The sequence below is a fragment of the Nycticebus coucang genome, chromosome 21 (genome assembly GCF_027406575.1).
Source record: "Nycticebus coucang isolate mNycCou1 chromosome 21, mNycCou1.pri, whole genome shotgun sequence".
NCBI classification, from domain to species: domain Eukaryota; kingdom Metazoa; phylum Chordata; class Mammalia; order Primates; family Lorisidae; genus Nycticebus; species Nycticebus coucang.
The window spans coordinates 36,852,129-36,875,095 of record NC_069800.1 but is presented as its reverse complement, the minus strand read 5'-3'; the positions used below and the strand labels follow the sequence as shown (position 1 = coordinate 36,875,095).

Below are 22,967 nucleotides of genomic sequence, written 5' to 3'. Positions count from 1 at the left end.
TTTTTTTGCAGTTTTTGGCCAGGGCCAGGTTTGAACCTGCCACCTCTGGTATATGGGGCCAAAACCCTACTCCTCTGAGCTACAGGTGCCATCCCTCAGAATGAACCTCTTTAAATATTTTGGCAGAATTTGGCTTTTCCATCATCAAGAAGGCAAGCACTATTCCAATTCCTCTTGACATGTTTTTATAAAGAAATAACACATTTTAACTCTCAATGTTTCTAATGTTTCAAATTGCAATGTACTAAACCTTCATATTATTTCATTCTTCACTGCCCAATAGGTTTATAACTGAGAGGATGTGAGAGAATCTCTAATATTTTGTTAACACATTATCAAAGTCACCAGAATAATCATAATTTTTCCCATTGACTATGGAGATTATTTCTAAGGGTTTCAGTTTGCACATTTTTTTTTCCAGAGATGGGGTCTTGCTGTGTTGCCCAGGCTGGCCTTGAACTGCTGGGCTCAAGTGATCTTCTCACTTCAGCCTCCTGAGGAGTTGGGACCACAGGAATGAGCCACTGGCCCAACTTCACAGTCCTTTTTACAATCCTGCATTGCCATGAAAGCAAGGACTGTGTACTCAGTATAGTACAGATGACAATAACTGATAAGAAAAAAATGAGGTCAAGAGGAATTCATATGCCATGGAGAGAGAGAGGAATTAACATTTTATGTAAGGTGGTGTGCGAAACGTGCCTTTAATAAAGTGACATTGAGCAAAGATTTGGAAGAAGGGAGGGAGCCATGCAAATGTGTTGGGGAATAGCAGAGGACTGAGAAGGAATTGCTGTGGTTGAAGCAGGGAATCCAGTTAGAAGATGCAGCAATGGTCCAGGGAGAGATGACGCTGGCTGGGACAGAGGTGTGTAGAAAGTGCACAGATTATGGACACGATGCCGAGGAGTGATGGAGCAGGCTTCGACTGGCTCCTGAGGGCCCTTGTAAAATTTCAGTTCTGCAGTCTGGTTGTTAAACTGTTGGTAACTTGAAACGGACCACATTGGGAGTATTTACAACACAGAAATTGAGAAGGACCACCAATGTGGCTTTTTCCTTCCCCTTTCAAAATCAATTGTTCAACATTTACCTTTTCACCAGTGGACACGTGCACTTTCAAACCAGAATTGTGTATGCGATGTAAAGAACAAACAAAACAAAAAGGACCCCAAGGCTTTTAGACTGTCACCTCGTTCCCACCATGAGCCAGAGGACTGGAAGTATGCAGGGTGACAGACAAACTGTTGCTCCCATCACAGGGACAGGAGGACAAACTTCCTTATGGGTTTGAGAAGTAGGGCACTTAGACAAAGGAGAAGGAGAATAATTTTTCCTCTTAAAGTGGGATTGGGCTTCCCAACTTCAGTACTCAGGAGACCCCGGACAAGCTCAGCACCTCTGGGCCGTTTGGGGTAGGCTGGGACCCAGAGACAGAGAAACCCCTGAGAGCCCGGCCGGGGGTCTGCTACGGGTGGTCCGAGCTGATGGATCAGTGTCCTCAGGCACTGATGTGTGGCTTTTTACTCCCCTTCTAGGGAGGTGTCCTGAGTCAGTCCCCACCTGATCCCATGGCCCCTGTTCAGGACCACAGAAGAAGACCTGGCCCTGAGGCATCAAGGGCTGACTGTGCTGACACAGGAGCCTGAGGCATCTGGAGCCAAGTCTGTGGAAGGTTCTCTCTGGCTTCTTCCCTCAGGCTGAGCCCCTCAGGGAAGGACGGAGGCAGCAGAGACTGAGGGTCCCACGTGACAGGGGTGGAAGGAAGGTGCTGAAGAGAAACAGATCCACATTTAATCATCTCTGCTCATCGTTCCTGAGAGCCTGCTATGTCCCCAGTGCGGGCCTCCTCCTGGGATGCGTGTCCCTGGGATGGGGCTCTGCCTGCTCAGCTCCACTCCCAAGTCCCATCTCCTCTTCCCGAGTCCTGACTCCCCTTCCTGAGTCCGTTCTGCTCAGGTACCTGGAGTGTGAGAGCGGGAAAAGCCCTCAGAGCAGCCCGTCTGGGGCTTCTCATCCTACTCTACAAGGGGCATAGCTTTGGCCCCACGGACCCCAGAGGTCAAGTAACCTAGAGATGGCCTGCACGGGAGGTCAGCTGCTTCTCATCCAGCCCCTTCTGCCCATATCCTCCCTGGGACCCTGGGGATATTGTGGACACCCTTTGAACACCCTAGCCCATCTCCTACAGCACCCACACACTTCCTTGCAGTTGGGAGTCTCTTGAGCGTTCTCTGACTCCCGAGGGCACCAAGGCAGGTGTGTCACCTTCTGTGAAGTACACTAGTCTGACACTGTGTGGCAGGTGCACTGGCCCCTGCTGGCCTTGCCCTCTCTCCCCCACACTTACAGTCAGGCCTTCTGCTTCCTGTGGACATAGACAGCAGCCACACCAACCACCAGCAGCATCTTGGGGCCCAGGAGGAAGGCTACCAGCAGGGGCCCAAGAGGAGGCAGTGCCAGGTCTAGGAATCAGGACACAGAGGAGCCATGAGAGGGGCTACCCAGGAGTCTATTCCAGGGGCCCGCACTTACCCCATCTGAGGCTACCTGGGCCCATCTATGCCCTGAAGCATTGAGGCTGCACCCTACCCTGCTGCAGCTGAGAAGACGGCAGGATAGAGGCTCCACATTCTCCTCACTCAGCCCGTCCCAGGCTGCCAGGTCATCCTCCAGGAGGGGAGGGGTGAGGAGGATGTTCACTGAGGGGTACAGACGCCTGAGTTCCTTACTTTGCCCTCACAACCCTGGGGGAAGGTTGATTAACCTTATTCTGATGTGAAACTGAGGCCCAGAGAGGGCAGGGAGGCTCACAAGGTCAGTGGGTGCCAAACCTAGGAACATCTGTCACTACTGTGTCTTAGGATCACTTCTAGGACTGGGTTGTTTGGACCAAGACAAGTCCGGCCTCCCAGTTTCATAGGAATGATGATGAGGGGCATGTGGGGGAGGGGGACAGTTTCACAGTGGAAGGGCTGCTTAGCCCCCAGGGTGGCGTGGAGGGCCTCAAGTTCTCAGGAGCTGGGGGATCCCTCGAGGGGCCTGACTCAAGGAAACCTGCTGGCTGGAACACACCCCTGTTCCCAAGGGAACAGGTCTCACCTTGGGACGCCTCCAGCCCACCTAGAGCACCTGCCCCACCACAGCTGTCTCTGCCATCTTTCTGGGGGACAAAGACAGTTAGGGGAAACCTTCTTTAGCATCTTTGCATTTTTACAGTTTTGTTGTTACAATGAAACAGAGATATTAAAATATGGTTTTTTACAAATTAAATGGTGCCGGCGGGTCCGTAAAGACAGAGTGGAGACCTCAGCATCTGTGGCTGCTGCACTGATGGATGCTGGCAGTTCTCAGCTGAGGGGCTTTCTGGGACCTTCCTGTCCTTGGTGAGAACTGCACTGCCCAACTGCACTCCGAGGGGCGAGCCCATCTGGCCCAAAGGTTGGGAGAATCAGGAGTATGAAGGCCCAGCCCCCTCCTCTCAAGTGAAAACAACTATAAAGGACTCCCTCAAGCAGCTGAGTCTTTGTCACCTCCGGGTGGCCCAGCATCTCCTTTTTTGGGTCTTGTCTGCTCACACCCTCAGCCATGTCAACCCTGATGGAAATCTCAGATGCTTCCTGCTTTCTTGTATCCATCTTAGAGTCTCCTTCCAGGTAAATGGACCTCAGGGAGCGTTTAACAGTAAGTTCAAGTGTGCCTTCAGATCAAAAAAGTTGAAAACTCTGGTTTAGACCAATCACCTGGTCTAATGGCAGGAGGTCTTCAACAACACCTCCTATTGCTCCTCAGGTCCTGGCTTTTCCTGTAAAACTCAAAAATTCATTAGGGAAGTCAAGCAGGAAAGGGGATCGCAGATGAACAGGAACTTGCGTGTAGTGAACGTGCAGAGAGGACTCGGGATTGCTGCTGGTCCATTATCACCGAGCAGGACACAGAGGGGACAGTGCTGTGACTGGTATTAGCCATCTTCACTGGACCATCTTAAACTCTACTTCCCTTTTAAAATTTCACACAGTGGAAGCCAGAGTCTGGTGTGAGGTTGCAGATATGAATGAAAATGTAGGGAAGGATCAGAGACCAGGCAGAGGTAGTCGGAGTGGGAAGGAGGGGGTGGGGTGAGAAGGAACAACCGGAACACAGCCCATGTCAGGTGGAGAAGGCAGGAGGCAGGCCACTATGAACAGGCGATCCCCTCCTTTCTTCCCTTTTTTCTCTTGTAATATACATTTATGCCAAAAGGTCTGCCAAAGTGTGCACCAAACTCTTAACAGTGGTGACTCTTGGAGTGGGATTTGAAAGGATGAACTGACTTTAAAATTCTGCTTTCTATTTATAGACTTCTAGATTATTTTATAACAAGCGTGAATGCTGCTTTTAACATTAAAAAAGGATAAATTTTAAAAATCTGTAGTAAACTCACCAAGGCTGGCATCTGGGCCCTGCTCCAGGGCATGGCTTCTGGTGACCGGTGGCTGCCCGTCATGCTCCACCTGGCAGGTGAGCACCACACCGTCCTTGTGGGCAGAAGAGGTCACAAGGAGCCAGCTGGTCCAGCTGTATGTCCCATCCTTGTTTTCCATGGGGGTCGAAGTCATTTCTGTTCGGGACACATTTCCGTTCTCCAACCAGGTCAGCTGCAGTTTCCCAGGGTAGAACCTCTCCACTTGGCAGGTGGCCTGGTTCCCTGTCATCATGGGCTGCTGGGTAACCTTCAAGGTGGGTGGTACTGAAATAGCACAGGGAAGAAGTTCTGACCTTACGGCACAGGCAGGTCACAGAAGATGGGCTGAGTAGCTTAACCCCCCACAAGCACCAGGGCAATGGCATCACCAGACGGTGTCAGGTATGCAGGAGGTGCTCATGCATATGAGTGAATGTGCTGAGTTCAACACTGGGCACACAATAGGTGATCAAGGCCTGCTAGCACCTATTAGGGTAACAAGGAGCTAAATCAACAAGCACCACCCCTGGGGTGCAGTGAGAATGTAATAACTGTAGCAAAAGAGATGAAACTGCCAAGCACATGGGGCGTGGCTCCCGCAGGGGCTCCGTAACTGCAGCCGCCATTGGTGAAATCAACGAATCTACCAGGCACAGTGCTTGGCACATGAGGGATGTTTGCCTGGCATGCGCCATCAGAATGAGAGTGAGAGGCACATGTGGGCACACGGTAGGTGGGCAGGATAGTTAGGAATTAGATTCCAGGCAGTTTAAATCCTGGAGCAAAAGCTGCTGGTCCCAAAATGCCATGCCCTAGAGGTCTCTCCCAGCAGGAGCTGGGCTCAGATGCCACTCCTGGTGAGGTTACTACAAATTTTTTAATTTACCTTTTAAGAAATGTTAAAAGTAGTATTAGCGCTTGATATAAAATAATCTAGACGTCTATAAATATAAAGCACAATTTTAATGTCAGCCTATCCTCCCAAATCCCGCTGGCTGCAGCTTGATGCAAGGGGGTAGGCTTGGGCTGGGTGTGGGCTCCTCTACCTCGGATGGTCTCAGACAAGTTGGCAGTCCCACGTAGAGGGCTCCCCTCCAAGGTCACGTGGGCCACCTCACAGATGACCTGAGAGTGGACATCTCGGGGCTCCAGCGCCACCCTGGCCGTGCTGTGTACACGGTAGGAGGCCGTTTCTCCTGCGGGGTCCACAGTGGTCTGGACGTCTGAGAGCTCGTTCCCATTTTTGAACCACTTCAGGGTGATGTTTCGGGGGCAGAAGCCATGGGACTCGCAGGTGAAGGTCACCGTCTGCTTAGCTGTGGCCTTTGCCTCAGGACCCAATACCACAGGGACAGAGGGTTTGGCTAAAAAGGAGTGTTAATAAATAAGAGACGTGATCGCAACGACCCTCAAAAGTGACAGATGTTACTTTTTAGTACTGAGATAATGTTGGGGGGAGGGGGGTGTCCTTATCATCAGAGGATGTGTTGTGATTTTATGGCACATCTAAGAGGGAAGGTCCCAAGCTCAGAGACTGAATCTAAGCAGACATGTGTCCAGACCTTGCTCCTCAGGCCCTGAAATCTGCTCCAGGGGGAGGGCCTGGCCAGGCCACCGTGGCCTCCACACAGCTGTCCCCAGCACAGGCTCTCTGAAGCCCCCACACCCAGAAGAGCTGTGCTCTCACCCGACACTGGAGAGGACCACCTTTTCTGGGGCAGTGGGGACTTTACTTGTCCTCTGTGACCTAGAGGCCTGTGTGTTAGAATCTGTCTGCCATGGCTGTGTGTTAGATCTCTGGAGTCATTAAAAACTTGAGGTGCACAGGCCCCTGTCACAACAATTAAATTGGCATTTCTAGGTCAGGCGGGTCTGGGAAGATGTTCCAAGTTTCCCAGGTGACTCTATAGAGCAGTGGTAGGTGAAGCCTCCCCACCCACCCCACCCCCATTTGCACTGAAGCCTGGAGGGTAAGGGCCCCATCCTGACTCATGGTCCCGGGGGCCCGTGCTCAGAGCACTTTGTGGATTTGACTCCTTCAACCCCTGCCCCTGCTCTTTAAGACCAGCATTGTCACTCACATCTGCGGCCACAGTCCAGGAGGTGGCAGAGCTGGAGTGTGCCCGGGCGGTCAGGCTCTGTGCCCTGTTCTCCTAACTGTGGCATCACAGATGCTCATACTAAGCCCAACACCACCATCCTGGGCTCTGTGCATGCCCCCTCCAGTCCTCACAGCACCCAGAAGGATGGCCATGACCATCACCACCTCACAGATGGAGAAACTGAGGACTCAAGGGAAGCCAAGACCTGCCTAAGATCACACAACCTTCACGACAACCCCAACACTTACTGAGGTCTCTTCTCTCCCCAGGCTCACTATTTCCCCCTAACATCCTGGAGGGTTTGGTGCAATTGTCCACATTCTACCTATGGGGAAACTGAGGCTCAGCAAAGGGAACTGGGTTGCCCCAGATCACACTATCCTGAAATAACTACAATGTGCTAGGTGATTTACAGAAAGGACCTCAAATCCTTCCCACTCTCTTAAAGGAGTCCACGGTTGTCACCATTTCACAGATAAGAAAACTGAGGCTGAGAGAAATTGTCTCCTTGTCCCTCATGTGTCCGAGTGGACATTTCCTGTGTCCTCCTAAGCTTTCATGTCTGTCAACAGAGCAAGTGCCCTGACGCTGACACCCCCTTCCCTCTCCCTCTGAGATCCCTGACTTGAAGCGGCTTAAGGGACAAGCCCCTCACCAGGTGCCCAGGCCTGGTCACCCAACAGCGAGAGAGGGAAGACGGGGCTCCTGGCAGCTGAGGGGAGACTGTAATCCATCACTCACATGGACCCCTAATCTCCTCGTCCTTAGTGCCCGTGAGTGGGTGTGGGTGGGGTGGGGGTTCCGAGGCAGCTCCTTGGTGCAGCTCAGGGAAGGAGCCCAGTGCTTCCCCTGCCCTGAGTGTCTGCAGACCTTTCTCACTGGTGTCTGCAGACAAGTCACGTGGTGTCTGCAGACCTTTCTCACTGGTGTCTGCAGACGTGTCACGTGGTGTCTGCAGACCTTTCTCACTGGTGTCTGCAGACAAGTCACGTGGTGTCTGCAGACCTTTCTCACTGGTGTCTGCAGACGTGTCACGTGGTGTCTGCAGACCTTTCTCACTGGTATCTGCAGACGTGTCACGTGGTGTCTGCAGACCTTTCTCACTGGTGTCTGCAGACGTGTCACGTGGCGTCTGCAGACCTTTCTCACTGGTGTCTGCAGACGTGTCACGTGGTGTCTGCAGGCCTTTCTCACTGGTGTCTGCAGACGTGTCACGTGGTGTCTGCAGGCCTTTCTCACTGGTGTCTGCAGACGTGTCACGTGGTGTCTGCAGACGTGTCACGTGGTATCTGCAGACCTTTCTCACTGCCGTGTAAAACAGCCCTGCCCACCTTCACAGGACCGTTTCTGGCTTGTCTGGTTTGGATGCTTATTGCTGTAGAACTGACAGCACAGCTTAGAAGGAGAAGGGTGGAGCACGTGTCCACACTGTGACCAGCGCGGCTGGGGGCTGCAGGGACGGGGCTGTGCATCAGGATGTGGGGCTGAAACCTCAGCTCCCCTCCCTGCTCTCAGGTCAGATCCCCTCTCTGAGCCTCAGTGTCCCCATCTGTAAAGGGACAGCACACGGCGCCTCCTTGGCAGCACTGGTTACGGGAGAAAGTGGCAGGATGAGGAGTCAGCACCTGGAACCACTGCCGCCCCGGCCTCTGCCCTCCTCCCTCCTGTCCCACCAGGGCATCATTTAGGCCAAGGGCAAGGCCAAGGGGAGTGAGCCTGCCAGGATCCAGCAGACCTGAGTCATGCCCGAGCCACTTCTTGGCTGGGATGGCCTGGGCATTGATGTGCGATCTGGGGATTTTAATGTTTCTGACTATAAAATCTGCCAGGTCAGGAGAAAGCCACCTTCCCTGCCTATGTCCAGGGTTTTCTGGGGAACCTGAATGCTATGTTATCTAGGATAACATATTTGCAATAGCCACATAAATTAAAACACTCATGCCCTCTGCCAGGCAATGCCATTTCCAGCAGGCATCTCCTACCTGTGCAATGCAGGCTGGTGCATGTAGCAGCCCATCCATGTAGAGTGGCCTTAATAGCTCAAGGATGGAGAAAATGTGAACGTCCATTTACAGAGGACTGTAAGTAAATGGTGATACTTCCATACGATGGAGTATTCTCTAGCTGTTACACAATGGGGCTACTTCCTATGTCCTGATACAGAACCTCAATACTGAATGATTTGACTTAAGTTTGGGTGTGGTTCTCATCACCAGCAGGTCTCAGGGTGTGCACGGGGGGAGGATTCTGAACCTTTGGGACTCTGATGAGAAGGAGAAGTGCCAGGTCCCGCTCAGTGGTTCTGCTCCAGAGCTTCTATCCAGCACCTACGATGCACCCGGCTCCTCCATGGAGAGTGACTGATGTGGGGCCAGCGAGGAGCCTGCTCCTGTCACTCCATAGCCATGTTACTACGGGCAAGGCCTGTGTCATCGCTTGGCCTCAGGTTCCCCATTTGTAAAGGGGTGTGGGCTGAGTGGCCTGAAGGTCCTTCCTGTGCTGATATCCAAGATTCAGGGGACAGAAAAAGGATTCAGGGCCTTGCAGGAATCCCCAAAATGAGCATCTTTGCTATTTCACCTGGGGGACCACTAAGTTACCCTCATAGGGGACCTCTTCCCTGGAGTGAGAGACATTCAGAGATGACCCAGCTCTGCTCAGAGTTTACTGTGACTGTGTGAATAAGTTTCTGAATCACATGGCGTTTCCTGAGTAGAACCCCAGCAAATGTCAAACTTCTTGGCATCTGCTCCAACCAGGGCCATCAGGTTTTTCTTTGTCTTTTTCTTTTATGAGACAGAGACTAACTTTGTCACCCTGGATAGAGGGCTGTGTGTCATAGCGCATAGCAACCTCAAACTCTTGGGCTCAAGTGATCATCTCACCTCAGCCTCCTAAGTAGCTGGGACTATAGACACCCACCATAACACCTGGCTAGCTTTTCTATTTTTAGTAGAGATGGGGTCTCGCTCTTGCTCAGGCTGGTCTCAAACTCCAAGCTCAAGCAATCCACCTTGCTCGGCTTCCCAGAGCACAAGAGTTACAGATGCCAGCTACCGTGCCCAGCAAGGGCCATCAGATTAAACAGGGAATCTGTGCCTCTTAAGAATCTTCTCAAAGTGACATTTTGATGTGCTCCCTCCCTAGCTGCACCCCAGCTCTGCCACCTCCTGGCTTGTGGCTTCCCTGCTCCCTGCCTTCTAAAATTTCTCCTTCTTGGAAGGGAGGAGAACTTGAGCTTCCTGGGGGTAGAGCACTGCCTGTGTGTTCACCGCTGTTTCCACACCACCCCGGGTGGAGCCAGCACACAGTAGGTTCTCAGTGGGTGCCTGCGGCATGAAGGGGAGACTCGGCCTCCCTGAGGGGAAAGTGCTCTCTGGGGCAGGAGGTGAGGTCTGGCCTGTGCCTCAGATGCCACTCAATCTGTCACTTCCCTGTTCCGTGAGACGAAAGGGCTGGGCCAGTCTGAGGAAGGCAAGGGCTAATGAGATTGGAAGGTGGGGGGTGCAGACTTTCCTGCCATTTACCAGCTGGGGAGCCTTGAGCAAGCAGGATGATGTCTACTGGCCTCAACCTCCCCCGATGTAGAGGGGGTGACATCACCATAGCTCACAGCTGCCTCAAACTCTTGGGCTCAAGTGATCCTCCTGCCTCAGCCTCAGGAGTATCTACAGGCACTCACCACAATGCCTGGCTAGTTTCTTTATTTTTAGTAGAGATGAGGTCTGGCTCTTGCTCAGGCTGATCTCCAACTCCTGAGCTGGGGATCTTGCCACGTCGGCGTCCTAGAGTGCTAGGATTACAGGCATGAGCTGCTGCTCCCTGCCACTGCTGACTCACTGTCACACCCCAGGGGACAGAGGAGGACCCCACTGCACTCACCACTCACAGACACCTCAGTGCCTGGTCCAGACTTAAACTCCACATTTTCAGGAGTTCCTCTCCGGAACTTCACACAATAGTAGGTGCCGGCGTCAGCTGGGATGATGTTACTGATGCGGATGGAAAAGTCCAGGTTGTCTCTCTTCGTGTGATCTGTGATATTTGTTACCCGGGGGGGGTGGACTGTATGACTATAGATCAATTCTCGGTCTCGCCCAGTCCCCTTGAACCAACTGATGGGCCCCACGGGGACCTGTGAGGTCACTGTGCAACGCAGAGTGGCCATCTCTCCAGTGGCGACTGGCACTGACCTGTCAGGCTGAATCACCTGCAGCTCCTCTCCTGTCACCCCTGGAGGGAAACACAGAGCAGTCGTTTATCCACCTACGTGACCCTGCACGTTTTCTCAAGTGTTCATTGGCCTCATTCACTGTCTGTGTGCACACCCTGAGCAAGCCTTGAGCTCAGTACACGGCATGGACTATCTCAATTAACCCTCAGAGAAATCCTGTGACATGAGAGGTTGTTACAGTGGCCTCATTTGTAATAAGAGGCTAAATATGTAGTAGAGCATGGGTTTGAGCACCTAGGGAGCTCCTCAGCTTTCTCCCTCTCTGAAAGTGTCTCACTTCACCCAATATTTCTGCTTCCCCACTTTCTGACTGTTGCATTAGACATGGCCATGAGAGTTCTTTGGTCCAGGTGTGTCCAAGCTATTGGCTTCTCTGCACCACAGTAGAGGAAGATTTGTCTTGGGCCACACATTAAATACACAAACAATATTTGAAGTTGATGATCAAAAACAACCATTCATAATTTTCATGATTTCTGCTCCCACAAATAATCAAAAAAGTCCCGACATAATGCACATCTAGCCCTTGGACCACAGGTTGGGCACTTCTGCAAGTTGTGAGCAGAAGTTATAGTTTAGTTTAGGCTATGCATGTAACTGCAAGAATCTTTATGGATTCAAGTTCTTCCTTCCAGAGAGAACTATAAGGCCTTGATCTGTTTGCTCTACAAGCCTGGATTCCTGAGAGAGAGTATGATACGCAGAACTCCCAACACATAAAGAACATGTGGCTTACATAAGGACCACATTGTTTTAGGTCCCCGGATTTTGTCTCCCTACAATAATCATGATACATAAGTGGTCCTAATTCTTCTGTGACAAATTAAGACAAGCCTAATGCCTTACAACAAGAGACATTTGTTATTTTATAGTTCTGAAGGGCAGAAGTTGAAAACTGGTCTTACTATGCTATAATCAAGAAAAAAGAAAAGAAAAAGTCAAACACACGGAAGTAGAGAATAAAACGGGTTACCTGGAATAGGGCAGGGAAGAAGGTAAGGAAATGTAAGTCAAAAGATACAAAGTTGCAGACAGGTAGGATGAAAAGTCTAAAAAGTTCTAATGTACAATGAGGACTGTAATTAATGATATGGTAGTGTACTCACTATTTTTCCTAATAGATAACATTTTAGGTGCTCTTGACATGCACACACAAAAGAAACTAAAAGAAATCAGGAAAAGAAAGTATTATCAAAAGGAGAACATCAAAAGAGATAAAAATTATACAGAAGAAGCAACCAGAAATTTAGGAGCTAAAAAGGAGAATAATGAAAAGTTCGCTAGAGGAGTTTCAAAACAGATTTGAGCAGACAGAAGAAAGAATTCAAAAACTTGAAGACAGACCAGTTAAAATGATTGAGTCAGCACTGTAGGAAGAAGAAAAAGAATAGAGAAAAGAGAAAGCGTTGTGGGACATCTGCAAGGGGATGAACATACACATTATGAGAACAACACAAGAAGAAGGGTAGAAAGAAAGCAGAGGAGATTGGGGCAGCGCCTACGGCTCAGTGAGTAGGGCATCGGCCCCATATACCAAGGGTGGCAGGTTCAAACCCAGCCCTGGCCAAACTGCAAAGAAAAAAAAAGAAAAAGAAGCAGAGGAGATTATTTGAAGAAATAATATCCCAAATCTGATAAATTATGTGAATCTAAAAATTCAAGATTCTGAACAAACCCTAAGTAAGATTTACTGGAAGAAACCCACAATTAGACACATTATATTCCAACTATTGAAGCTAAAGTGAAATACAGTATTGAAAGCAGCAAGAGAGAAGCGAATTCTCACATGCAAGTGTTCCTTCATATTATTATCAGTCACATTTTTTTACAGAAACATTGGAGGCCAAAAGGCAGTGTGATTATAAATATAATGTGCTGAAAGAAAACAAAATTTGGAACTAAGAGTTCTATGCCTGGTAAATCTGCCTTTCAAAAATGAGGGATAAATTAAGATATTCTAGAATTCATTCCCATGAAACTAACCTAAAAGGAATCTTTTAGGTTGAAAGTTATTAGCAACATAGTAACTCAAAGTTGTAAGTAGAAGGAAAGATCTTTGGTCATAATGTAAAATTTAAAAACTTCGTATTGTGCTGAATGTGAGCACTGTGCCCAGGTGACCAGTGTGCTAAGGCTGGTCCCTATTATCAGTTCCTTTTCTTGCCCTCGCATATGACCTAGGGACATTCAAACACTCCAGTGAGATCCCCTCATGACTTTTGTTTGTGTTCTTCACCTTCACTCCCAGTACAGGACTTATCCAGGAGTCTCCTCTCTCTTATTCTTCATTTGCTGAGTTGAACCTATCCTCTGGGAGCTCCTCCTCTGTGGCTCCCTGGATGTCATGTCATGCCTCCTTCCCTAGGACCTGTGAGTAAAACAAATCCTTCACTTCCATATGCCTCTACAAATGTGATTTCTCCAGCCATGTTAGAATGATCCTAAAAAGAACCCATCAGTGGGACTTACTCCACCATTTATAACACAACTGGCAACAAGAACGTGATTGTTTAAACTTAAGTGGAGAGTTCTTAGGAGAACTTTGACAGCTCCTGGTTTAAAATTTCTGTTCTGATTGGAATCCACCGTTTGGAGGGCATTTGTACCCTGCTGGCATTTGCATACACAGCTTTGTGTTGTTGACAGGACTCTCTATCCTGAAGGTGGGTATCTGGTGAGGGCTTCAGGCTACTTCCACTCATGGCAGAAAATGAAGGGAGCTGGTGTGTGCAGAGATCCCATGGCAAGAGAGGAAGGGAGTGTGGAGGTATCAGGATCTTTTAAACAAACCAGCTCTTGCAGGAACCACTAGAGTGAGAACTCATTCACTGCTGAGAGGGGGCATTAATCTATTCAAGAGGGATTCATTTTAGGGACAGACAGCAGGCATAAGCAAACAGGCTAAAAGCCTGAAGCAGGGTAAACAGTTTAACACCGTCACCACGGAGAGGAAGCAAACTTGAGGAGGCCAAAGACATCCATGAACATCTAGCACTGAATCCACAATGGCAGGAAACCTGAGTTTCAGGTCTTTTCCAGGTTTGGAGTATGTGGAGAAACACCCTAAGGTGTCCTATTGTCCCACCTCGCCTCCTTATCAGCTAAAGGTAAAAATCACACCCACCAGGACCATGACAGTTTACAATTGCCATGGCAACCCTTGAAGTGACCCTATAAGGTTAGAAATGGGGAGGACCTTAAGTTCTAAGTAATTCCTGTCTCTTTCTAAGAAAAATGAAGAACATTCTTCCCACTTTTTAGCATGTCATGAACTATAAACATAAAACAGAGACGAGTTAAGACCTGGCACCTTTTACTTTCTCTGTTCCTCTTTCCAAAACATATCCTCGCTAGCTTTTGTTGTGCAAAGCTTCCTCTTTTTCTGTAATTAAGCGGCTTGTACAAAGGGGCTTTGTGTCTGTCATCACTCCGTCACTCTGTGTCACTGGCCCTGCTTATGATCTTCCAAGCAAGGAATGAAGAACCAGAGCAGCTCTTTCTTAAAATTGAACTTGTCATCCACCCCCATGACCAAAGCACCTCCCGTTAGACTCCACCTCCAATGCTGGGGATCAAGTTTCGACCTAAGATTTAGAGGGGACAAACATCCAAACCATAGCCAGGAGTAATTAGAGCTAAGAACATAAAAAAATTCTACACTGGGTGGCACCTATGGCTCAAAGGAGAAGGGTGCTGGCCGCATATGCCGGAGGTGGAGGGTTCTAATCCGGCCCCCGCCAAAAACTGAGAAAAAAAAAATCTACACTGAAACTATAAAACATTAATGAAAGAAAGTGAAGAGGACTCAGATCAATGGTAAGCTATTTTGTTTTTCTTCTTTATCAAAATTTAGCATTGCTGAAATGTCCAAAATAACCAAAGAAAATTATAGATTCCATGCAATACCTAACAGAATACCAAGCTCATCTTCCAGAAACAAACAAAAAAAAGTCCTAGAATTTCTATGTAACCACAAAAGACCTCAAAACAGCAAGGAAATTTTGAGGAAAAAGAACAAAGTTGGTAGCATCACATTACCTGACTTCAAAATATACTACAAAGCTATAGTAACTAAATATATATACTTTTTAATTGCCTATATATAACAATTAAAAAGTTGCCTATATATAGGCAATTAAAAAGTAAAAGGAATTTGTTTCTGTTAAAAATTATTTAAAATAAAAATGAAATGGTGAAAAAAGTTAATTAAAAACTCTTTACGTGTACACTAACAGTCTCTCATATATATACATAAACATATAATCAAAAATGTATCTAAATGTGTGCCTTAGGCCGCTAGTGTACAAGGTTGTTCTTAGAATTAAATAAAATTGTAGGCCAGGTGTGGGGCCTCTCACCGGTAATCCTAGGAATTTGAGCGGCCCAGTTGGGTGGATTGCCTGAGGTCAGGAGTTGGAGACCAGACTGAGCAAGAGCAAGACCCCTGTCTCTACTAAAAACAGAAAAACAAAACAAACAAAAAAACCAACCAGGCATAATGGTGGGCACCTGTATTCCCAGCTAGTCAGGAGGCTAAGGCAAGAGGATGGCTCAAGCCTAAGAGTTTGAGGTTGCTGTGAACTACAACACCACAATGCTCTATACAGGGCAACCTAGTGAGACTCTGTCTCAAAAAGAAAGAAAGGAAGAAAGGAAGGAAATAAAATTGTAATACATATAAAAAATTAGGAAAAAATTTGGCATGTAAACCAAATTCACACATCCCCAGGGAAACACTGCACCTCTGCCCATGTTGAGTGGGCACCATTTCAGACCTCCCTTCTTCATGGCAGTGAACAGAAAATGCTGGGCTGTCTTTCAGCTTACTCTGTGGCCTTGGGCCTATTGCCTCATCTCAGGAGTCTCAAGAGGTTCTGGATTTGAATAACAATTCTTCTGTGAGCGTTTCATCAACTGAAATAGTATAAAAATGTAAGTATTATGTGGTGGTGGTGGTGGTGGCGGTGGTGGTGGTGGTGGTGGTTTGAAGCATCATCTGATTTGATGCCTCTAGTAGCCAGCTTTAGGGGACAAATCACACAGAAAGTATTCGGGCCCCACATTTTATGCTTTCAGATAATGCCCTGTTCTTGGTTTTCCTTGGTAGACAAAATAGTATGTCTGTGGTTACCTAAAGGTTCTGGAAATCTTCAGGTTTGGGGGACTGGGGATTCCAGTCCAAGGCAATACTCACCTGGGAGTCCCAGCAGTAGAGTCAGCAGCATCAATGGATGAGGAGGGTGGGACCAGGGGGCAGGGAGGAGCATCCTGGTGGGCTCTGTCCAGACGTCTGTGCTGAAAGATCTCAGGCTATCCACTGTGGAAAGAAGAGAAACCCAGCCTCTCGGGATACAAGAGGAAGTGGCTGTGTTGGTGAAACAGTAACTGGCTTTTAGGTTGTGAAATAGAACCAGTAACGGCAGGCAGCTACAAGGCTGGGAGTGACTAATCTTACATTTTGAGGGATTCACACAGGCTTAGAAGAAATAATGCTTCTTCCCTGCTGGGGTCTGTGATCTCTCCACATGGCCTCTCATCACATCTTCAAGTCTACATGGTGTTTTTCCATTTTGGAGTCTTAGGACAAGAAGGATCTGTGGTTGTGAGCTGCAACTCAGATTCCATTCTCAAGACCCTCAGATATGTCTGGTTTGTGGTCTCCTTCTGCAACAGGTTCAACCAAGAGCTATTTGGCTGGAGTTGGCTGGGTTAACGAGGCATTCTAAACATTGGAGGAGAAGCAGGTCTGCTCCTGAATTGATTCTGTATTCCAACTTTTTATTGATATAACTAGCAAAACATAACCCTAATCCTGTTTAAAGTCGACCTTAGCACTTCTTTTTTTTTTTTTTATTGTTGGGGAGTCATTGAGGCTACCATAAGCCAGGTTACACTGATTGCAATTGTTAGGTAAAGTCCCTCTTGCAATCATGTCTTGCCCCCATAAAGTGTAACACACACCAAGGCCCCACCCACCTCCCTCCTTCCCTCTTTCTGTTTCCCCCCCATAACCATAATTGTCATTAATTGTCCTCATATCAAAATTGAGTACATAGGATTCATGCTTCTCCATTCTTGTGATGCTTTACTAAGAATAATGTCTTCCACGTCCATCCAGGTTAATACGAAGGATGTAAAGTCTCCATTTTTTTTAATGGCTGACTAGTATTCCATGGTATACATATACCACAGCTTGTTAATTCATTCCTGGGTTGGTGGGCATTTAGGCTGTTTCCACATTTTGGTGATTGTAAATTGAGCTGCAATAAACAGTCTAGTACAAGTGTCCTTATGATAAAAGGATTTCTTTCCTTCTGGGTAGATGCCCAGTAATGGGATTGCAGGATCAAATGGGAGGTCTAGCTTGAGTGCTTTGAGGTTTCTCCATACTTCCTTCCAGAAAGGTTGTACTAGTTTGCAGTCCCACCAGCAGTGTAAAAGTGTTCCCTTCTCTCCACATCCACGCCAGCATCTGCAGTTTTGAGATTTTGTGATGTGGGCTATTCTCACTGGGATTAGATGATATCTCAGGGTTGTTTTGATTTGCATTTCTCTAATATAGAGAGATGATGAACATTTTTTCATGTGTTTGTTAGCCATTCGTCTGTCGTCTTTAGAGAAAGTTCTATTCATGTCTCTTGCCCATTGATATAAGGGATTGTAGGCTTTTTTCATGTGGATTAATTTGAGTTCTCTATAGATCCTAGTTATCAAGCTTTTGTCTGATTGAAAATATGCAAATATCCTTTCCCATTGTGTAGGTTGTCTCTTTGCTTTGGTTGTTGTCTCCTTAGATGTACAGAAGCTTTTCAGTTTAATGAAGTCCCATTTGTTTATTTTTGTTGTTGTTGCAATTGCCATGGCAGTCTTCTTCATGAAGTCTTTCCCCAGGCCAATATCTTCCAGTGTTTTTCCTATGCTTTCTTGGAGGATTTTTATTGTTTCATGCCTTAAATTTAAGTCCTTTATCCATCTTGAATCAATTTTTGTGAGTGGGGAAAGGTGTGGGTCCAGTTTCAGTCTTTTACATGTAGACATCCAGTTCTCTCAACACCATTTATTGAATAGGGAGTCTTTCCCCCAAGGTATGTTCTTGTTTGGTTTATCAAAGATTAGGTGGTTGTAAAATGTTAGTTTCATTTCTTGGTTTTCAATTCGATTCCAAGTGTCTATGTCTCTGTTTTTGTACCAGTACCATGCTGTCTTGAGCACTATGGCTTTGTAGTACAGACTAAAATCTGGTATGCTGATGCCCCCAGCTTTATTTTTGTTACAGAGAACTGCCTTAGCTATACGGGGTTTTTTCCGGTTCCATACAAAACGCAGAATCATTGAAACGCAGAATCTTGAATGCAGAATCTTGAAAATACGATGTTGATATTTTGATAGGAATGGCATTGAATAGGTAGATTGCTTTGGGAAGTATAGACATTTTAACAATGTTGATTCTTCCCATCCATGAGCATGGTATGTTCTTCCATTTGTTAATATCCTCTGCTATTTCCTTCCTGAGGATTTCATAGTTTTCCTTATAGAGGTCCTTCACCTCCTTCGTTAGGTATACTCCTAGGTATTTCATTTTCTTTGAAACTATGGTGAAGGGAGTTGTGTCCTTAATTAGCTTCTCATCTTGACTGTTATTGGTGTACACAAAGGCTACTGACTTGTGGACATTGATTTTATATCCTGAAACATTACTGTATTTTTTGATGACTTCTAGGAGTCTTGTGGTTGAGTCTTTGGGGTTCTCTAAGTATAAGATCATGTCGTCAGCAAAGAGGGAGAGTTTGACCTCCTCGGCTCCCATTTGGATTCCCTCTATTTCCTTGTCTTGCCTAATTGTATTGGCTAGAACTTCCAGCACTACATTGAATAGTAAAGGTGACAGAGGACAACCTTGTCTGGTTCCAGTTCTAAGAGGAAAAGCTTCCATTCATTAAAATATTGGCTGTGGGTTTGTCATAGATAGCTTCAATCAGTTTTAGAAATGTGCCACCTGTGCCTATACTCTTCAGTGTTCTAATTAGAAAAGGATGCTGGATTTTATCAAATGCTTTTTCTGCATCTATTGAGAGGATCATGTGATCTTTATTTTTGCCTCTGTTAATATGGTGGATAACGTTTATGGACTTGCATATGTTAAACCAGCCTTGCATCCCTGGGATGAAGCCTACTTGATCATGATGAATGACTTTTTTGATGATAAGCTGTAATCTATTGGCTAGGATTTTGTTGAGAATTTTTGTGTCTATGTTCATGAGTGAGATTGGTCTGAAATTCTCCTTTTTGTTTGGGGCTTTTCCTGATTTTGGTATCAGGGTGATGTTTGCTTCATAGAATGTGTTGGGGAAGATTCCTTCTTCCTCAATTTTTTGGAATAATTTCTGCAGTACAGGAATAAGCTCTTCGTTGAAGGTTTGATAGAATTCTGGAGTGAAGCCATCTGGACCAGGGCATTTTTTGGTTGGAAGATTTTTTATTGTTTCTTTGATCTCAGTGCTTGAAATTGGTCTGTTCAGGAGCTCCATTTCTTCCTGGCTGAGTCTAGGGAGAGGGTGTGATTCCCAATATTGATCCATTTCTTTCACATTGTCAAATTTCTGGGCATAGAGTTTCTGGTAGTATTCAGAGATGATCTCTTGTATCTCTGTGGGATCAGTTGTTATTTCCCCTTTACCATTTCTGATTGAGGTTACTTGAGATTTTACTTTTCCATTCCTCGTTAGTCTGGCCAATGGTTTATCTATTTTATTTATTTTTTCAAAAAACCAACTCCTTGTTTCATTAATTTTCTGAATGATTCTTTTGTTTTCAATTTCATTGATCTCTGATTTGATTTTTGATATTTCTTTTCTTCTACTGAGTTTAGGCTTAGATTGTTCTTCTTTTTCCAATTCCATAAGATGGCTTGTGAGATTGTTGATGTGCTCTCTTTCTGTTTTTCGAATGTAGGCATCTAAAGCGATGAATTTTCCTCTCAAAACTGCTTTTGCAGTATCCCACAGGTTTTGGTAGCTTGTGTCTTCATTGTTGTTATGCTCAAGGAAGTTAATGATTTCCTGTTTTATTTCTTCCTGCACCCATCTGTTATTCAACAGAAGATTGTTTAATTTCCATGTCTTTGGGTGGAGTTGAGCATTTTTGTTAGAGTTGAGTTCCACCTTTAGTGCCTTATGGTCTGAGAGATACAAGGTAAAATTTCAATTCTTTTTATTCTGTTGATATTTGTTTTGTGTCCCAGGATATGATCAATTTTGGAGAATGTTCCATGGGGTGATGAGAAGAATGTATATTCTTTATCTTTGGGATGGAGTTTTCTATATGCGTCTATCAAGCACAGTTGTTCTAGGGTCTCATTTAAATCTCTTATATCCTTGTTTAATTTCTGTTTAGAGGATCTGTCCAGCTCTGTAAGAGGAGTGTTAAGGTCCCCTGTTATTGTGGTTTTATCAGATATCATATTGCTCAGACTGAGTAAGGTCTGTTTCAAGAATCTGAGAGCATTTAAATTGGGTGCATAGATATTTAGAATTGAAATGTCTTCTTGTTGTATTTTTCCCTGGACCAATATAAAGTGACCATCTTTGTCTTTTTTGACTTTAGTTGCTTTAAATCCACATGTATCTGAAAATAAGATTGCAACTCCTCTTTTCTTCTGAATTCCATTTGCCTGAAAAATTGTCTTCCAACCCTTGACTCGGAGCTTTAATTTGTCTTTTGAAGCCAGGTGTGTTCTTGCAGACAGCAAATGGATGGCTTGTGTTTTTTAATCCATTCAACCAATCTATGTCTCTTCAGTGGGGAATTCAAGTCATTAACATTTATTGAGATAATTGATAAGTGTGGTAGTATTCTATTCGTCTTATTTGGTGAGAGTCCATTGCTTAGTTTTATCTTTTGCATCAGTGAGGAGGTTAGGTTCTGTCCTTTAATTTCTGAGTTCTTACTTTGCTGCTAATCCATTGTGGTGGTCAGTGTGCAGAACAGGTTGAAGTATTTCCTGTAGAGCTGGTCTTGTTGTGGCGAATTTCCTCAATGTTTGTATATCCATAAATGATTTGATTTCTCCATCAATTTTGAAGTTTAGCTTAGCAGGGTACAGAATTCTGGGCTGGAAATTGTTCTGTTTAAGTAGATTAAAGGTAGATGACCATTGTCTTCTTGCTTGGAAAGTTTCATTAGAGAATTCTGCGGTCACTCTGATGGATTTGCCCCTGTAGGTCAACTGGCACTTACTCCTGGCAGCTTGCAGAATCTTTTCTTTTGTCTTGACTTTGGACAGGTTCATCACAATGTGTCTTGGAGAAGCTCGGTTAGAGTTGAGGTGACCTGGGGTCCGCTAGCCCTCTGAAATCAGTGTGTCAGAATCTTTGGTGATGTTTGGGAAATTTTCTTTTATAATATTCTCTAGTATGGGGCCGCGCCTGTGGCTCTGTGAGTAGGGTGCTGGCCCCATATGCCGAGGGTGGCGGGTTCAAACCCAGCCCTGGCCAAACTGTAACAAAAAAAAAAAAAATATTCTCTAGTATGGCTTCCATTCCTCTGGGGCATTCTTCTTCCCTTTCTGGGATTCCTATAACTCGTATGTTGGAACGCTTCATAAAGTCCCATAATTCTGACAGTGAACATTCTGCTTTCTCTCTCTTCTTTTCTGCCTCTTTTACTATCTGAGTTATCTCAAAAACTTTGTCTTCTACCTCTGAAATTCTTTCTTCTGCATGATCTAACCTGTTGCTGATACTTTCCATCGCATCTTTAAGTTCCCTGATTGACTGTTTCATTTCCTTCAGCTCTGCTATATCCTTTTTATATTCTTCATATTGTTCATCTCTTATTTGATTCTGTTTTTGAATTTCCTTTTGGTTATTTTCCACTTTATTAGCAGTTTCCTTCATTGTTTCCATTATTTCTTTCATTGTTTTCAACATGTGTATTCTAAATTCCCTTTCTGTCATTCCTAACATTTCTGTATAGGTGGAATCCTGTGCAGTAGCTAACTCATGGTCCCTTGGCGGGGTTGTTCTGGACTGGTTCCTCATGTTGCCTGGAGTTTTCTGCTGATTCTTCCTCATGGGTGATTTCTTTTATCTGTTTCCTTGCCCTAATTTTCATTTCACTTCCTCTTGCTCTTTAAGTTCTCGTGCCTGTGGACTAAGGGTTTCAGGACCAGAAGGGTGAGAAGGTTGAAGAGCAAAAAAGGGATGAAAGAAAGGAGGACCGAGTGATAAGAAAAAAAAAAAAAAGAAAAATAGAGAAAGGAGGGGGGGTGGGTGAAAGGAATATTGAGAAAAAGAAGAGAGGCACAGAAAGAGGGAGACAGAGCAATATAGGTGTACAGTAGGGTACTTTGATACAACCTTTAAAAAAAACCCCACCTTCTGGGGGTGCCCAGTTGGGTGGTTCCCTTGAGGTCAGCAGCTCTTTGCTAACCTGATCAGACACAGTACCCCACCTCCACCAAGTAGAGAGGAAAGACAAAAATGCTATAAATCAAACCAAAACAAGCAAACAGAAAACTTTACGGGATAAAATTGGCTGGAAAAACCAAATAACAGCGGTAGAAACACTAACAAAGATGAGGTTCTAATTATTGAAATAGGCAGCAATGGGAAATTATAATTAAACTAGAAAAATTGAGAAAGAAAAAGGATCTGTATGGAAAAGGTTGAACTTAAAAAACAAAACAACAATCAACAACATCAAAATAAACAAAAAAAACAACCAAACCAAAAAAAAGAAAAAACACAACCAAAAACAAAGCAGTATGTATATGTTATTGAATATTGTCTGGGCAACACGTGGTCTTCTGGGGTATGAGATGTTAGTCACAGTTCTGATACGACTGGAGGCTGCTAGTTTCTCAAACCCCAGCAGGTAGACACCCTAAATCTCTCTTCAGCCCACTTAAAAGGCACTTTGCGCTTGTTCACTTGCTGAGCAGAAGCTTTCCCAGGGAAGTGCTTGTCTCTGGAATCACTGCTGAAGTGGCTATCCAGTTACCCTGTGTGCCAAAACTGGTCTCCCTCTGCCCCCAAGGGTTAGGGCTGCAAGGTGGCTCAGACCCCACCCTTAGGCTACTTGGTCGGTGGGTTACCAGCTCCCACCCAATTCCAGCTCTGCGACCCTGAGGGCGGAGCTGGCCGGGGAAGATCGCTCACAATGGCTGCCTGTGACCCAGAGCCAAACA

The 22,967-nt window shown here is 45.9% G+C and overlaps 1 protein-coding gene across 1 annotated transcript; it reads right to left on the bottom strand.

Annotated features, from left to right (window-relative positions):
* Positions 1–77: 77 nt before the first annotated feature.
* On the bottom strand, positions 78–16,104 carry LOC128574059 (signal-regulatory protein beta-1-like). The gene is made up of 6 exons (XM_053574703.1): positions 15,975–16,104; positions 10,429–10,779; positions 5,491–5,808; positions 4,424–4,729; positions 2,351–2,465; positions 78–1,771 (listed from the first exon to the last, which is right to left on the bottom strand). The coding sequence occupies exons 1-5, from the start codon at positions 16,045–16,047 to the stop codon at positions 2,353–2,355; spliced, it is 1,161 nt and encodes a 386-aa protein (XP_053430678.1). The 5' UTR covers positions 16,048–16,104; the 3' UTR covers positions 78–1,771; positions 2,351–2,352.
* Positions 16,105–22,967: the final 6,863 nt, after the last annotated feature.